Here is a 19092-nt window from a genome sequence, read left to right on the forward strand (position 1 = left end):
ATGGGTATCAACATTTCTGCGTCCGCCCCTGCAGCCAGGTGTTTGTAATCAGAATCACCTGGCTGTTATCGGGGAAGTCATGCGTGATGTCACATAGTACTTAAATTGCCAATAGCCAGATTTTGAACAGAAAGCTGCAAATGTACCTAGTTTGTACGAAAACTGCCAAAAAAGGACTAAAAACAGTATACGAAACTATCAAAACGCAGAACATAGTAGATTTTGTGTTTAGTTCCACTTTAATCTATTGTTCATGTTTTATTAAGGCCATTAAAAGTGTAGTTTTATGAAGTGTTTCCAGCTCATTTTATCTACGCATGGTGTAGGCTATATAAAAGTGTTTTATGGACAGCCAAATTTGCATTTTGGATTTTAATACATGTGCAGTAATAATAAAATAGGAAAAAAAAAAACCCAAAAAAACTAGCAGTTGGCTGGGTTTCAGAACACCTTTTACTAGCAGCATCTGTGAGCCCAAATGGTGATGACTTTGGGGTATTTACCAAAAGCTCCGAACAGCTAATGGACCCCATGAGTCGTCTCTGCATGCTAATTAATAGAGTACTGTAAAGCTTGCATCATACATAGCTGTTAGCATTTCTGATTGATAGAAGCTGCTGGTGATGGGGTTTGATAATTAGAAAACATATGCTATGCTAACATGTCCAGCCCAGGGGATAAACTTTGGATCCCATTAACAGTAAAAGAGCGAAATAAAATCCTAAATATTTTAAAATTAGCAAACCAATGCCAATGAGTCAAACGTTCACAGGGCGGATTTGTTCAAAACGATGCGACATTGGTTTTGTTTAAACTCAATTGTCTGATTTCTGAAGTTATCTCACTTTTCAAATGTCATGTAAACAGCTACTTTCTGCTTCTTCACACCTGTGCAGGTTTTGACAAGGATAATTATGCAAAAAAAAAAGGCAAACTGATGTGGCTAAGACAAGAATGAATGAGACAATTCAAAGTTATTTTATATTTCAGTGCAAATTCTAAACACAGGAATCCACTGAGATTTTTGAACAGGCTGAAAACGTACAAAAAAAGTAGTTTTGGTATGACTTGAGGGGTTATTTTGTTCTTTTTGACTTACGTTTTCGAGTTTAAGCTTCGACTTTGAGCGAACAAAATAAACACACAAAATTCATAAGAAAAATTAAGAAACAGATTTGTATTGCTGCCATTTTTGGTACCAAGATAAGTCTAATTTTTAATCTACTTAAGTCGATTTTTTCATGTGATACTTTTACTTTTGCTACTTTTTACCTCTGTATCTGCACTTTTACTTAAGTACAACACTGAGTACTTCATCCACTTGGACGCCCTCCACCTCCTTTTGAGCTGATAGACTCTCCAGCCTCTTTGACACTTTATATTGTGTTTGGCACTGTGCCCTCGTAATGTGTGAAACTTTAATTTGATTGCAGCTGTAATCTGCCAGCTAGTTAATTGACTTTGTTTAGCTTGGTGTCCTTCCCCACCTTGATGAGAGCGGGTTGATAACTTCCTGCTTCCCAGAGTTGCAGTCTGTGTACATTGTGACATATTAGTTCTCATAAGACTCGTGTTTTAAACCCTATCGCTGTTTGTCAGGGATTTGGTTGGTTAGTTCATTTGCAGATAGAGACGTGCACATCTGATAAAAGATTTGACTACGTGCTGGGTCCAAAGGCAAAAATTGAAGAAAAGAAAGAACAGAACCCGCAGTGCAGTTCTCTGAAGCTCACAATTTTGTATTATTTTAATAGCAGAATGTGACAAAAGAAACATTTGTCAACTGGACAAAACTTTGCAGGAGTGAAGACGTTTGGCTGCTTCAGTTTTGGTCAGTTTACTGCTGGACACTGACTCATATCTGTCTGAAGGGAGGAGCTAACTGCGCTGAAACTAACAACTATTGTTTACAGTTTCTGTTTGTTGGCTCGGTCTAATGAGTTAAATGAGCTGAGTCTTACTTAGGTCCTACATTTTAACCTAGCCGACAAAAAGAAACTGTAAAGCATCGGTGTTTTTAGTTTCAGTGTAGCTAGCTCCTCCCTTCACATAGATATGTTGTGGAAAAATTATAATTCTAGATGAAAAGTAATTCATTTGCAAAGCCCAGTGAGTTGTGAAATACAAAAAAGTTTTATTCCTTGTTACAGCAGACACAGTCAGGACAAGACCCAGACCTGTTCTGGACATAGACTGGTCGCCTTCCTGCGTCCCAAGTCTCTCTGAGTCTCTCTCCTAGAGCAGGGGTGTCCAAACTTTTCTCATTAAGGGCCACATATAAAAACACAGACAAAGCTGAGGGCCGATTGAGGACCACAGACTGGTCATCAGTACAGTGAATACTTCAAAACAAGTTAGACTGAACCACTAGACGTTTGTTCACGCTCACATCCTCAATGGGACACGTTTAATATTTGATATGAGCTTATTAAAGTAGATTTTCAGAATTGTACAGTAAAAAGTATTGTTTAAAGTAATATGGGCCAATTCACCTGGAAGCTTGAGGGCCAAGAAAAATTGATCTGAGGGCCGCATTTAGCCCCCGGGCCACAGTTTGGGCATGTCTGTCCTAGAGCATTTCTCCCCCTGGTCCTGAGTCTCCCTTGAGCATCTGAGCTCTGAGTATTTATACCAGAATGACAAAAGCAGAGTGACTTTTCTTTCACACTCACGAGATAATGAACTTTTACACTTAAACAGGTAGAACAACATAGAGTTTCCTGCGGGATGGGACAGAGCCGTCACACACGTTAAAGTCGGGTCTGGGTCTGACACACTGACACAGATCAAATGCATTTAAAGACATATGATAAGAATATTTAGTTCACAACATGAATAGACTTAAATTCCCATCACAGATATAAGGCAGTGTCCAGCAGTAATCTGACCAGAACTGAAGAAGCGTCGAAATGTCTTCACTCTTTTCTTTTGCTTTGAATCAGACCAGGACGACTGAGGGATTACACAGACATCTTAGCACAATGTGACGTTCTCCAGACTAAAGAAGCACTCGACCCCGAAAAGTCACATTGTGGTGCTATTAAAATAACACAAAACTGGGAGCGCCAAAGAACTGCAGTGCGGATCTGCTCTCGGTTACTTTATTTACCATCTTCAGGCTGGAAGTTCTTTCAGCTGAGAACAAGCGCACCTTTGAATAAACCCACTACAAAGTCACTCCCCTTGTGGATCAATAGTGTTTGTCTAAGCCTAAGTTTAAGTCATTTTTCTGAAGCTATAATGAAGAAAAAAACTTAAATAAATCACTTGAGCTTGTTTGCGCTGATGGAGAAAACACTGCCAAACGTAATGCCACTTTTTGTTTTTCTTCCTTTATCTTTATTTATAGGAAGGGAACCCAATGAGAGCAGCCAGACCCTCTTTTTCATGGGTGCCCTGTTCAAAAATACAAAATGAAACAAAAGACAAAAACAAACTAAACAAATAAGTGTATAAGTCCATATAAAACGTTAAAAACAGGAGCAGAAGTGTGGATAAAGGTCCGTTACCAGGTTATTAAAGTGCGATTGTGGCACCAAAGTTTCCAGTTTTGCTTTATCTTGAAGTGTATTTCCATTTTTGTGGCGCGAAACACCAAAAGCCTCTTCATCTAACCTTATGCACTCATGTGATCTGGTATTAAATGTTCCCGTATCAATGATTAACAAGCAGCTGAGATATTCTGGCAGTCTATGCAGAAGCCCCTTATAAATACATTTTATACAGTGTTGCTCTCGTCTAACAGACAGCGATGGCCAACCCACTTTTTCACAGAGAATACAGTGATGGGTTTTAAATTCATCACCTGTAATAAAACGAAGGGCAGAGTGAAATAGTGGAGCTAAAAGTTTCAAAGCAGAGGCTGAAGTCTGCGTGTAACACCACATCCCCGTAATCCAGTACAGAGAGGAAGGTTGCCTGAACAATTTCTTTTCTGTAATTTACTCAGATACAAGATTTGTTTCTGTAATAAAACGAAAAATTTTGATAACTCCGAGATGTGTTTTGTTAAAAGATGCATTTTCGTCAAGGGAAAACACAAGATATTTATACAGTAGGTGGTGACTCTTTCAAACGATGTGGCATTTAGTGCGTAAAGAGTTGTAGTTTTTTTTTGTAGATATGATAATAATGACAATGACAACAATCTGTTAACCACAAACCAGGTCAACACATCTGCAATTTACGAGTTTAAAAGACTTCTACATTCTACCTGGGCTGCCTTACCCTGAAAAGTTAAAATGTTACGACGTTACTAAACCTATTTCAGATTTTTTTTCGACCCATTTATTGCATTGTTGAGTGTTGCGCTTATTCCGCACTGCCCCTTTTCACACTAAATGTTACAAAACTACAGAAAAAATCCTATTCATTTCAAAGGAGAATTTGCGAAATGAAAAGTCGGTCACATGAACATAAAACATTTTGTACAAATTAACCAACAAATCAACACTGCACCAATTCTCTGGAGGCTTTAAAACGTCTCTTTGTGCTCCGCCAGTATAACGCATGCACCGCTAATACTACGAATCCCAGAATGCTTTGCAAATGTGTTGGCGACGGCCCCCCCCACCACCACTTCTGTTGACACTCAGCATCTGCTACCTGTCGCCTCGCTCAAATTTAATCCACCCCTTCTGAAAAACATGCAGATGTTGCTGAAATTTTTCAATAAATATTTTGTTTGGCCCTCTGTGATTCTGAGTTTGACATGTCTGCGTATAGAACTTATTTAGCAAGATCGGCAGCTCCGTGCAAAACAATACAACCCGAATCAAGATGGCGGCGTCTACGGGAACTTCCACAATAAGACGACTATAGCTGCTAGTTAATACTATAAAAACTCAATAGCAAAAGACAAAGTTTAACTGTCAACTGGACAAATCGTAGAAGACGTTTCACTGCTCATCCAAGACGCTTCTTCAGCTCTGGTCAGATCACTGCTGGACACTGCCTTATATCTGTCTGAATGGAGAAGCTAACTACACTGAAACTGTAAACAGCTTTTGTCTCCAGTTTCAGCTGGAACTAACCTATTCAGCCCTTAATGACCCTTCTATTGTTCTCTTTGTTCTGGGTCTGAGGATGGATTTATAGATGGGGGAGAGATGATGTCTCAGGCTCCCATTCCTGTTTAAGGAAGGATTCTCTTTCCTAACAAAAACAGCTTTTTTAACTCCTCTCTCAAACCATTTCTTTTCTCTGGCTAAGATCTGAACTTCACTGTCTTCTAAGGAGTGGTTAGTGTCTTTGAGATGTAGATGTACAACAGACTGTGGTCCTGAGCTGCTCTCACGTCGGTGCTGGTACATCCTCTTATGGAATAGCTGTTTAGTTTCTTTAATGTTACACTCACTGCACTCTTCACTACACTGAATGGAGTAGACCACATTACTTTGTTCATGGCTCAGGGTTTTGTCCTTTGGGTGAACCATTTTTTGTCTTAAAGTGAATGAGCAGCGAAACATCTTCACTCTTACAACGACAGAGTTTAACTTCATCTTTTGCGATGGATCAGACCTGGACGACTGAGGGATTACGCAGATATAAAAATCCAATCGTTTATCATCAGAAAACTTGAAAATATAACCTCAAAACGAGTAACAAGTGCACGCTCGGACGCTTACCCCCAGAGCATACTGCGCTCTGCTTTGTATGTGGGTTAATGGAGATGGCATGATCAGTTGTGCCGGTTGCATTATTCACTTGGCTAGACATTTTACATTACAGACACTCCAATGGTAAAGAGGCAGTGACCTATAAAAACATGGTGCTTTGGGTCACTAATGGGAGTGGGGCTAAATTTAACTAAATGCCACCAGCCCCTGAACTATTTAAATCTCACGACAAATTAGAGTTTGAAAGTTTGAGTGAAATAAGCTTTAGCGGCGTGTCACTAAGTAAATACTCTTAGGAAAACAGAGATAATGTTCCTCGTTGAGTAATTTAATTAACATGGTCACAGTCAACTTCATTAGGCCGCGCTCAGTTCATTAATAGGAGAATCGGAGTGGGCAACGGCCGCTGATGAGATAAACATCAAACACAAGCCATTATGCAGTCTCATGCAGTGTATCCGAGTCGGGGAAAAAATAACTTACGGGTTGCCATAGTCCCAGACCACGCATTGAGGATCAGATGTTCCCTGCAAGACAGAAAGAGAGAGACATGCTGATTATCTGGTTTTGTGAGGAGGACAGAGGCTGAGGAGTATGAGTTGCCAGAATAGACAGAGTAACATTGCATGGGTGAAGGAGAGGAGAGGAGGGGGAGAGGCGGGAGGGTGGACAATGAAAAAGGGGGATTGAGATACAGGGAAGACGGTAAAATGGAGGTGAAGCCATTGTCACAGGATGCGGCTGCAAATATAACCCGTATAAGAGGAGGTGTGAGAGGGAGGGGGAGCGTCGCCGAGGGGTACGGTCGTTTCATTCACAAAAAGGTGAACGGGTACAGAGAGTGTGACAAAAGAGCAGATTTTAGTTAGATTTTAGAGCTAAAAAAAAGTACAAAAATTAAAAAAATTATATTAAAATCAGACTAGTCACTACAATATCCCCTGTATTTTTTATTAAATTTATTTTCAACATTTTGAGGAACAATATAGAGGAGTATTGTCTGACTTTACACTGGGTATACAGTTATAAAAATAAATAAATAAATAAATAAAAAATAAAAATAAAATACAATAAAATAAAATCAAATAAACACAAATAAAATCAAATGAACATAAATAAAATAAAGAAATTGAAGAAATAAAATAAATACATTAAATAAAAAAATAAAATAATACTAAAAAAGTTAATTAAATAAATAAATAGTATTATGGGCTTATTTTTCAATTTGAGTTTATTACATTTTTTTATTATCTATTCATATTGTGCTTGTGTCTGCTCTGTAGTTATAATCTATGACACCTGTGGATCATTATGTTGTTTTCCACATTGATTTCCACATTTTAATTCACAATATTCATCTAAAACGACTTAAAAGAAACAGGTTCGCTGACTTTCCAATGGGAGCTGACGTCGCCTAAACGTCACCACAGTAGAGTACCAAAAGTGAGTACACGATGCTGCTGAATCCTACGTGTATCACAGATTAAGAAAATAAAAGTGGAGAATGAAGTAAGTACGTCACAGTGGGCGTGTACAGGTGGAGGTGAAAACGAGGGTTTATTGGCAAAATGGCGTCTTGAAAATAAGTGATTAAAGATTGCTCGAACATGATCAAATCACTCCAAATACAACTTCGAGTGATTAAATGGTGAAGAGAAACAACTATAACATGGATAAAAGCTCTGAAAAGCCCATTTTGCAGATTTAAGTCAACTGAACGACTTGCTATTTATGTCAGTTTACATAATCAGTTGTTATTATTTTATTATTGGTTCATCACTTATCTTCTTAAAAGTCCTAAATGTAACACTGACTCTTATTTCAGGTCGCCTGCCAACTCATCGAACCCTGTATTTCGTGATTAAATAGATCATGAACTTTGCAACACTAACGCCTGAAGTGGGATTAGACATAAGCGATGTCCACTTACACAAAACGTCATATATCCACAAATCAATTCCACAAATACATATTTATTTATCGTTGTATGTTATGGCTGTGAAGCGGACAGCTCTAGTCAACCGAGGGACCTAACCCACTCCTCCGATCGACCCGTTACGACCCCGCGGCCGATAGTTATGGTCAAAGAGGCAGCTGGATTACACATTAATCAAGCTCTTTCACGCTTGGTGGCCAATGAAGACACAACAGGACGCGATCACTAAATCAATACCATTATCAATATCCAAGTTGACGTTTATCAATAGAACCACGGCCATTCCCTAATCTCTCTGCAACGATTTTGGCTTTAGTTATCTTTGAACTCCAGTGCTGCCTCTTCAGCCTGAGTAGCTCCTTCAGGAAAACATCACTCTTATATTTCCCTGTGTATAATTTCGATGAGTTCTTTTGGTCGCGTTCTCGCACGGGGGCTCGGAGACGATGAGTCAGATCGAGTGCAGCGGTTTGTAATTCCTTTAACGTGTTACTCCATCGTCGTTCATCATCGCCGCGCGGCTGAAATGCCATTGTTCCACTGGTCTGAGAGAGGAGCAGATCCCCGTGTCCCTGTCCTCTGGCTCTATCTGCTCTTTGCGTCGTACTTAATGTGAATGGAAGAGCTCCCCCTAATGGCGCAGAGGGACACGGCAGAACATTTGCAGTCCATTGTGAAGGAAGTGGGCTATTACTCGGTGGAGCGGGGGGGGAATATGAGAGAAGTGGGTAATGTAGAGTGACATAGTAACAGTAAAGTCAAATTTTGGAGTTTTGACAGTGTGAAAGATTAGTTTTCTTTTCAATTCAGTTTTATTTATATAGCACAACTTCAGCTGCCTAAAGTGCTTCACATAAAAAGTCACACATAGGAAAAGAACAACAAAAGACGAAGGTATTCTGTTTAGCGAGTATTAAATACCAGGGCGAGGTTAAGATATGTAACTATGCAACTTCTCTGGTGGAGGGTTCGCCACTTGCTCGTCTCCACGGAGCTGTTATTGCTTTGCCTGCGACATTTTACAGTAAGGGTGTCCAAACTATGGCCTGGGGACCAAATGCGGCCCTCAGACTAATTTTTAGCGGCCCTCAAGCCTTTATGTTCAACTAATCAGTACTTTTTTACAACAAACTTGAGTAAACCTACCAATATAACCTAAATAACATCACACTGCATTGTCGTACAGACCTAATATTAATATTTCAAGCATTATTTAAAGTATGTTAAATGCACCTGTCTGAACTATCCACTGTGTTGACCACTGTGGCCCTCGGTGAAAAGAGTTTAGGCACCTCTATTCTACAGTATGGCTTCAAATTTTTTAAGTTTGAAGCCAGGTTTGCGGAGAGGTGACCCCACACGCTGTACGAATTTATCTTTTAAGGGTATTTTTGAGCAATAAAACCCCATAAAATTGACTAAATGTATGTTAGATGAGTTTAAAGGTCCTATATTACGCAAAAATGACTCCTGGTAGCTTTAAGATGTGTTATAATGTTGTTACGTCATCACAAACATACCTGGAGTTGTGTTTTGCTTCATTCACACATGTTTAAATAACCCTGCATTATTAGCCTGTCTATGTCTCCGAAGCTCAAAATGCTCAGTTGCACCTTGTGATGTCATGAAGTGGTAGTTTTCAAGTTAACAACTACCTTTCACGTTTAGTTCAGTTGAGATTGGGAGTTGCAGAGCTGAAATGATCCAAATGATTCCAGTGAAGGTGTGTGGAGTTTAAAAACGCAGTGGAGCGCTTCCTGTATTACCACATGATGACATCACAAGGTGGAACAGAGTGTGAAAATAGAGTAATACGGGCCGTTTAATGTCACACATTTCAGGCAGAGCAAAAACATGAAACCTCAATGGGAAAGCTACACGGCGTACCTTTAAATCACAACACAGGAAAGAGATATGAATGAAATGAACGCAATGAATGTTCAAAATAAAATGACTTATTATAAAAAAACGAGATTGTCGCCATGGTAAATAGTTCTGTGCAGTTCTCGTGCTGACGGCTCAGAGTACCGCTAATCTTTCAGCTGAAGAAAAAGAAATGAAAAGAAAGAAAGTGCATTAAAGTTGTACTGTAGACTTCAAAAGGACAAGGTCGTTTGTGCTGAACAGTTCAGACGAGGTTTCATGAATGACCACGTCCTCTGAGCGCGGCAGGACTTCACAGGACAAGACTGATGCAATGTTTATAGAGACAGGATCACAAGAGGACCAGCACCGACTGATGGATGACAGCGCTTTGTGAGGCTGCTGTCACGGACATCTGATGTCCCCTCGTATGTGTTAGCATAGCCGTCTATGTTAGCGCTGCCTTATCAATCAAGGGGACGTCATGTCTGAGTGTTCGGTACAGCACCAGTGACACCCATGTACACTCTCCATGGGGCTCTTCTCTTTAGCGCTCGCTCCGTGTGATGACAGGGACACATCTGACAGCGGCGCTCAAAGACGCCAACCTGGATTTGACTGTTTGACAAAATACATCAAACTAAATGTGGGAATGATATACAGAAATGAAAATAAAATCAAATATCTTCCATTATATTCGCAAATTCTAACAGGTGTGGTCCTGGTAATTAGATAAATGACATGATTATTTATGCATGCTTAAATCAATATAGATGTAAATGTAAAATTGACCTATTCTTGAGCTGATGGTGCAGATTGGCAGCCTCACTTCTGTCAGTCCAGCCCAACAGTGGAGCGACTTCGGTTAATGCATTTACATGATGTGTCCTAATAGTCCAGGTGTACTCTCTACCAGCGCTATACAGTTAACCCCACATAGCTGTATTAAAAGATGATAAATTAGTGGGCAAATGGGTGTTGGTTGTTATAGAATACTGTAACAGGCTCGTGAAGGGCATAAATCGTGACCACTCCATGAGGTCCAGGAACCGTAGCAGCCGTTGCCATGGCGCTGCTTCAGCATCACGAGCCAAGGTCAGCGCTTATTACAGCTCATGACGGCAGCTCCTCTTTAGCACCTTCCTCTTTCCTAATGCAACACATAATGCAGACACATGACATATGACCACATGTGAACCGACCAAGGTGAGGATACTTTATGTGCAGTCCTCGCCTGTATGTGTCTGCAATGCTCCTGATATGATCCAGCAGGACTCAGGGGATGGGTCAAATGCAAAGAATGAAATGCGGTGTGGCACTTTTGGTGTAAATAATGGCTCCCCAAGTTAAACATTTTCAAAAGGTTTGCACTGGCCTCCAAATATTGCAACGCACTGTAATAAAGACAAATGGTACTTGGCCTGATGCCTGTTTTCAGGATTATCACTTTAAATGAGTTTCTAAATAAAATGTTTCTTCCTCCAAAATTCAGCTCAACTGTGCACAAATATGTATTCTGTAAATCCTATATAGTTTTAGAATGAAGTCATGTTTCATTTCTTTGTATTTTAACAAAAAACAAAACAAAAAAACAAACAAAAAAACACTAAAATGTCCTGTGGTGCGGCTGGAAAACTTTTCTTTCAAACGTTCTAGGCTGAGTCTCTTGTGTCAGACTCAGTTCATAAAGGTGTTGGTCTAAAGAGAAGCCTGTTTACATAATTTAATAAAACTACACCCTCATCTCTACTTTAAATCTATAAAGACATGAGCAGGTTCATGCTGTAATCCAAAGAGTGTCCTGCAGCGTGACCTGAAAATCACATTTAAAAAGACAGTTACACAAAAACCATCTGTGCATGAGCTCATTTATGCTCCAGGGGGCGCTCTGGGGTTAAGGGGTTAAGCTACAAGTCAAAAGAAATAATGGTCCTATTCTTATTTTTGTAAAATTCAACTTTTCTGAAAACATTTTGAACGTGCGCCAGTTGGATGTCCTGCGGCGTGACAGCTTGAAAATACAAAGTAAAATACAAAATACATCGAATTGTTTAAAAACGATGGTGCAGTTACATATTTATTAAACTACCACTAGAGACATATTTGACATAAGCCGTTTATTACAATTTTATGTCAGATTTGTAGTGTCCAGCGGGGGCAGGAGAGGTCACAGGGCAGGTTCAAATGTGTACAATTAAAAGAGTTACACAGAAAGGGTTACACTGCCTGAGAGTTTGTGATTTGGCTCCTTACAATTGTTATAGAACTGATTTACACTTTTTATATTCCGCTACATAGGCGTGTCACACCGTAGGACAGAAAAAAAAAGCACTACACCTACAAAAATGAAGTCAATCAGCTGCATGGAGAGAGTTTATTCCTATTGTAATGCTTAATATTTGGATTCATACGTAAAACAAAACAAAACAAAGACTGTATTCACTGCAGATAAATCTCATTCCTCTTGCACACGTCCCTTTAATTCGTCCCTATGTGCTCGACCTCTGCGCTTTGTGCCTCCTCTGAGCGCGTCACCGACATCACACCTCCCGTTATGTCACAGCACGGCACAATCAACAGTAAGACTTCATCTGCAAACAGAGGTTACACAAGGCCCCGCTCCTCCGTGTTCAGTAGCGGCAGAATAAAACCAGAAGCAGATAAAGCGCGGCAGAACCCACTTACAGCACTGTTATGTAACGAGTCAGCAGTTAGAGGCCAGAGTCATGAAATGGTTATGAATACTAAATATGCGTAATGAAACATCAGCAGAACTCCGCCTGACCCTCAGTTCATGTGGATACATTAGCAAAGCACACAGACTCTGTTTACCATTAAATATTCAACATTATTTCCCAACTCTGCCCACCTTTACCTCTCCGGGCGTCTAATGAAAGTGGTCCAGTTGAGATTTTGAAGTGTGCCCCTTATTAAACTTGCGCTTCCCACTGAAGACACCCCTCACGCAGCGTATAATAACCCCATGCGATGTAAGATAAAGTCGACGGGTACGAGGAGACGCTGTGATATAAGCAGGTGTTGTAGTTATTCATCGCAGTTTCAAAGAGAGTTATGGCACTTTACAGCAGGCGCCGCGGTTTTATCTGGAGATGGAAACCTGCCACTGTGAGTTTTAATAGACTTGGCTGAAGGTTGATTACACGTGTTTTGAGTTTAATTTGAAAATGTACAGAAATCTTATAATTAGGGGTAGGACGAGATACAATTTCCACGAGATGAGACATGAGTTTGGATCATAGACTGTATAAAGAAGTGGACTAAGGGATTGTGACGTCACCCATGAAGCTAAACGAGGCTAGAAGTTACAGGGGTGAATCTGGAGCAAAGTTGCATATTAGGAAGTCCAACTGCGAGTATCATAGCAACCGAAGAGCCAATCCGGAGCGAGGATGTTGAAGGTAATGACTTTTTAGCAGGGAGTGGGCGCTTAAGCAACGCTGTCAATCAGACCTGTTGCTAACGGTAACCGGAGCAACCTCGGGGAAAGAAGACGTCTGATTTGGCTGTTCAGGTCTTCACTTATGGATACGAACATTTTAAGACCAAAATCATGAGTCTGACAGCAGCAGTTACAGAGAGAGGGGCCACTGTTTTGCAATGTAAAGTGAATTAGAGCCAGTAGATGGAGTCCAAAGAACACCCATAATCACGTCCTATTTGCAACATGGCGGCTAGCAGGTTAGCTATGTCCATTTATATACAGTCCATGGCAGGGGTCTCAAATTATATGGGGGCCCCAGGAGGCAGAGTCCGGGTGAGGCCAGGCCACATCAAGTATTCCACAAAAGAAGCTTAAAATCTTATCAAACGTCATCGCTGTTTTCAACATACATGAAGAAATATGCCAATTCTTGTCGATTTTATGGATATGAATCGTTATTTGTTGAATTTTTTGTGATGGGAGTGCACATCGCAACTGACAGGTATGATTGGGCTTTACAGATTTCGCGGAACCTTCTACATGCAACACGGTAATGCCACACTAACATTAAACTTTCATATTGTTCTGCGGGCCACAAAATATCATCTCGCGGGCCGCAATTGGCCCCCGGGCCGCGAGTTTGAGACTCCTGGTCTATGGTTTGTATCTGTGAAAACGAGACAAGATGAGATTTGTACGTTTTTATAATTAATACATTGTGCAATCCAGTTCCTGATTTTGGCCTCACCATTTTTGATTTACATTATTTAATATGTCTCCACTCAGTGTAGCACTGCTTTTTGGAACTACAGCTTCTCAAAAATGTAACTCGCCAGTACTTAACTCCATTTTTTATCCAATCCAAACATAAAAACATCTCCCGAGATCATTTTCAGCATGTGCGCACAATCTTGCAGCAATTTTGTCTCGTGAGATCTTGTGTCACGAGATCTTGTCCCATCCCTGGTTTTAATTGTGTGAAAACTGGGCTGATGATGATTTGAAAGCACAGAAAACACTTACATTGAGCAGCGGCGACAGCTCGACCACCACCATGGGCTCGCTGGGCTGCGGCTCAGGGCGAACAGTCACCGTCAGAATCTTGGAGTTGATCACTGCAGGGGAACTGTGAGTAGAAACAAATACAAATCGTCAGCATGTTTAACAAGATTAACCCTAAAATCGCACATAATTGTCTAATCGTTACTTTTGATTGGCTTGGGACTATTTGAAAAAGCAGAAAACTTGTGATGTGATGTGAAAATTCTGTTCATTTTTCAGTTAACTACACTCATATCCTCCTTGAAACAGACAACCAATCAGTCAATTTGAATTCCTCTAAGAAGCAACTAGTATTTTTTTGTTTTTTAAACCCAAAACATGCACCATAGGTAAAATCCTCCAGCTAATGTGCTCCTGATGAAGCCTAGGAACAGCTTCACGGAGATGGGTCCCCGGGCGCGTCACTATGGCGCCCACTTCTCCGGCAGCGTTGAAGGATGGGCCAAATGTAGAGGACAAATTTCCCTACAGGGACAATAAAATGTACCTTAACCTTTATCTTAAATTCTCATTCATCGTTCACTGCCAGCTGATCTTGAACTTTAAACGTCCAGAGCTTGAAAATACTCCAAAAATGTTTGCTTTGACCGCGTGACCTTGAACTAAGATGTTATTTATTGAGTTTACAAAGAGGAAAAGAAGCGTGTTTGCAACTAAAAATGCTTATGGAGAGTATTAGGACTTAGAACTTTTGTGTATTCTCGAGCTGGAGGCAAACTACAGTAGGAACAACATAACAGATCTCACTCATCCTCTGTTAAGTGCACTGACCGGAATCTATGGGCTCAGGGCCAACACAATCACTGTACAGTGTCACCGTGGCCTTTTGACAACCCCACATTCACCAGACTCCTCTGAGGGTTTATGACACACAAAATGGAAGTCCCTAAGCACACTGCCAGAAATAGACTGACAATGAATAACAGACGCACTACAGGGAGTGTCTTTTTTACCACTTGTCTGATAACAAGACATATTCAAAGACAAGCAAAATCAGCCCAGACAGCTGCGCCTTCGGATGTTGAGATTGTAAAGAGTGAGAAGAAAGGACAAATAAGTAGATACTTGGAAAGAACTTGGGAAGATGAGGAAAAACTTGATGGATACTTTGAAATGTCAACTGTAAAGGTAAAAGAAAAGTTCAATTCTGCTTCTCCAGTTCTGGTCAGATTGCTGGTGGACACTGTCTTATATCTCTCTTTGTTAGTTGTCTGTTTGTTGGCCAGGTCTGTTGAACTACATTAACTGTGACCTGCGCCTGAGTCATATTTTGCATAATCATTCAGGCCTGCTATTGTTTTTAGGGTCTGAGGACACAGTTATAAACAGGAGATAAATGACGCCCAAGCCTCTCATTCCTGTTTAAAGATGGACAGAAGTGTAATTTTCTTTTACTATGCCTCGTCTGATAACAAAACATATTCAAAGACAAGCAAAATCAGCCCAGACAGCTGCGCCTTCGGATGTTGGGATTGTAAAGAATGAGAATAAATGACAAATAACTAGATACTTGGAAAGAACTTGGGAAGGTGAGGAAAAACTTGATGGATACTTTGAAATGTTTATTGTAAAGGTAAAAGAAAAGTTCAATTCCGGTCAGATTTCTGCTGGACATTGCCTTAAATCTATATCTAAGGGAGGAGCTAACTACAGGGAAAGTAACGCCCCTGTTTGCAGTTCTCTTTGTTAGTTTTCTGTTTGTTGGCTGGGTCTGTTGAACTACATTAACTGTGACCTGCGCCTGACTCATATTTTGCATAATCATTCAGGCCCCTAATGGCTGCTCTCACACCAATTAGCATACTGGCTATCGCCATTGTTTTAAGGTCTGAGGACGCAGTTATAAACAGGAGATAAATGACGCCCAAGCCTCTCATTCCTGTTTAAAGATGGACAGAATTGTAATTTTCTTTCACTATGCCTCGCACCTGGACGACTGAGGGATTACACAGACATCTTAATTGTAAAGGAACAAAAGTGAAGTGAATTGTATTGAATTGTCAGCGAGGTACTTACGCAGGTGCTGGCAGGATGACACCCAAAGTCCGGTACAAGATGGCTCCAATTACGTAGTACATTGGGGATTCGGAGTCGGTCTCCGTCTCTGTAAATTAAAGAACAACAAAAGACAAACATAAGTCAACAGTACAATACTCTTCAGAACTTGGAAGAACAGTATTTACCATATTCAGCCCCACACACTTTATTTGTGGTGGCATTTCTGACAGTTTTGATGCTAAAATCTGATATTAAGTCGGTTCACTCTTGTAAAACGTTCTATGTTCACACGACCAACAAGTCAACACTGCGCTGATTCTCTGGAACGTTTAAACATCCATATACAACTTATTCGCTGTCAAAATTGGCAGCTCCATGCAAAAATAATTCAACAAGAACGATGACGACGGCGGCGCCCACGGCAACTTCTGGAATAAGGTGAATATGGTCAAAAAAGCTCAGGAAATGCATGTCTAGCACTGTGCAATTTGGGAAAACCTTTTAGTCACATTCAAATAACTGTAAATTATGCAGTTTTCTATTCTTTTTCCCTGTAATTTCAGATTTTGTAAGTCAAATTGGGTTAGCGCTACAAGACAAATAATAATGAGACAGTACTTCTCGCGCGTTGCATCCTTGCATGTCTTTATAAACTGAATGTGTACTTATGAGGTTTGACAGTTCCTTGATGTACAGCACTTTGAGGTAAAAAAGTGAATAATAATTGTAACCGCAGCTTTCAATACAAGAGAAAAGACGGAAACTTCAAGGAGCTACAACATCAGAGAAATATCCTGGTTCATTGTGATTCAGGTGGTACTGTTAATGTTAATATTACAGGCCTACATAACTTGCCAAGTATTGTGTATGCGGATGTAACAATTCTCCAGAGGGTCCTCTAAAGCCGTTTTAATGAAGTCCAAAGCTGCAGCTCGCATTGTCTTGCCCCATTTTCTCCCGGCATTGTCTCAAATCCCGATGTGTCTCCTCTTAAGAAGGCCTTTTGTCGCCATTGTCAGTTCTCTGCCCGAGTTCTCCACCAATTTTTACATCCTTTTCAACGACTCTTTTTCCGCGACCCCTTTCCATTCTCCTCGTCTCCTTCTGAGCCCCTTCCCGCGAGGAGCAGAGGGAGACGTATACAGTCCATGCGTAAATGTCACTTTGTCTCAAGTTCTTTCGGGAAGGGGGGTGGCGTACTTGAGAAACGTAGAGTTCACGGCAGGAGACGACGAGCACTTCTTTGCCCTTTCAGACCGGAGGAGTGATGGAGGAGCGTCGGTTCAAAATGGGGGGAGGGGGGGAAGAGGAGATGGTATCAGACACAGGGGGTGACTCATCCGAAATCTGTCTGCCTGCCGCCCCTAAGAGCGCACACTCAAGAAAGGAGAGATAGAGATAGCTATGCACGGCTGATAAAAAAGAATCCGCTATTGTGAGTTTGAGAAGGCACAAAAACAGATCAAAGTCGGGAGTGAAGAGCCAAGAAGACTGATGGATCCTAATTGGACAGAGTCTGGAGATGTATTCAAATGAATTCAAAGTGCGTGTGGGGCGAAATCCGTTTGTAGAAAAAATAAAAATGGCGTTTCTGCATTTGATTAATACCAACGGAAACCGCTCCATCACTAAACTTTCATTTCCGACCTACGCAACTTTTTTCGCCAGCCTCTTTCCGCATCGGCGTGATTGGTGGTCAGCTGCAATCCAGTGAAATGGCAAAGCATCTGTCAGGCCAATGCAAACGCTAATGCGCCGTTTGTCAGCAAAATATATGCTCCGAGCTGATCCCGGGATGTAATTGATAGTTTTAATCTGAGATAGGAGGAAGGCGGCGGTTCTATATAAGTTACTTTAGGCCTCGTCACTGCGCTTCCTTGCCCACGACTATTTAGAGAGTCTTCAAAGTCAAAAAAGTGGCACGCTAACTCGCTCCGATACAACATTGCGAATGCCTGCTTCATTTAATAGATTCCACAATTTTCACTTAAATGTTTGAAATTATACACACTTTATTTTATCGCCGCGCTTCCAATTCATTTCTGGTTAAAATAGGGGCTATAACCACATGTTTAATGAGATGGGAAAGTCACAGTGCGTGGCTGATTTAGGAGCCAGTAGTTTATTAGCTAATCTTAGCATAAAGGCGAAACAGCAAGGGGAAGCTTTGCACATTAATGTATTTGAATTTACCAAAGTGCTTCCAAGTATCTTATTAAGCCTCCAAGAATTTCTTTAAAATACCTTTGCAGGGTTTGTTTTTGGGATGCTGAGTTTTTGAGGAGCCACCAGTTCTAAAGCTGTGTCCAAAAAGGCGTGCATGTGAATACTACCGATATGCCAAAGGATTTGCGAGATCCAAACTAGTTAGATTTAGATACGTTCTTCCTGTTTTCGCTGTCAGGTCTTAAAAACATGAACACCAGAACTAGTTCATTTTAAGTGGTTTGCAGTGGAACACATTTCTAGCATCTTAATTATCCGCTGCAATGACTTTATAACCTTCTTTCACAACTTTCAGAGCCCAGGGCAAAGTTCTGCAGTCACAGTAACGCTAACAACACTAGTTAGCATGCTGATGGCTCCCTTCCTGGTTTGCTTTATAATTACAAACACAGTACACATGGTCTTACTTTGACCCCAAGAGCTGATTTTACAATACGTCTGTACCGGGTCGAAGCAAATGCAACTTTATTAGATGAAAAAACTCTGGCTGCTCAAACATAATTCAGTTATTTTGTGCAGAAGAAACAACATAATTTGGTGCATCTCTAAACTTCACTCTTAAAGACTTTTGAGACAACAGCCAAAGCTGACACAGATCTATCAGACACCTCACAAAAACACTGTCAACTCGCTGACACGTCTTGCAACTTGTCACTTTGAGTAAGCCCTCAGAGCTGCAGTGAGGAAAATATACCTTTATGCTACCTAATGGGGGAACAAAATAAGGGCAGAGCAAAATAGAACATAACCAAAGATACTGATGGATTTATATATTAAGTTAAAGTGCGTCTTGGTATTGTTGACACGCTAATTGTGACATAATGAACAAAAAAAAAGAACAAAAAAATCACATTCTGCTTATTGCAATGGTACAAAAGTTCTGAAATAGACTAATCCAAGCACCAGATAATAATAATCAGGGAACATTTTCTCTATAATGACTCCAA

The 19092-nt window shown here is 40.6% G+C and overlaps 1 protein-coding gene across 1 annotated transcript in view; it reads right to left on the minus strand.

The window, feature by feature from the left end:
• adgrb2 (adhesion G protein-coupled receptor B2) overlaps window positions 1-19092 on the minus strand; it is a 248109-nt gene that overhangs the window by 103839 nt on the left and 125178 nt on the right. Inside the window, exons 13-15 of the mRNA XM_055225206.1 lie at window positions 15938-16025; window positions 13883-13985; window positions 6102-6145 (exon numbers count right to left, since the gene is read on the minus strand). Of these exons, the coding sequence (XP_055081181.1) occupies window positions 6102-6145; window positions 13883-13985; window positions 15938-16025 (235 nt within the window). The remainder of the gene's footprint in view (window positions 1-6101; window positions 6146-13882; window positions 13986-15937; window positions 16026-19092) is intronic.

Source organism: Periophthalmus magnuspinnatus, chromosome 11 (genome assembly GCF_009829125.3).
Source record: "Periophthalmus magnuspinnatus isolate fPerMag1 chromosome 11, fPerMag1.2.pri, whole genome shotgun sequence".
Classification (NCBI taxonomy): domain Eukaryota; kingdom Metazoa; phylum Chordata; class Actinopteri; order Gobiiformes; family Gobiidae; genus Periophthalmus; species Periophthalmus magnuspinnatus.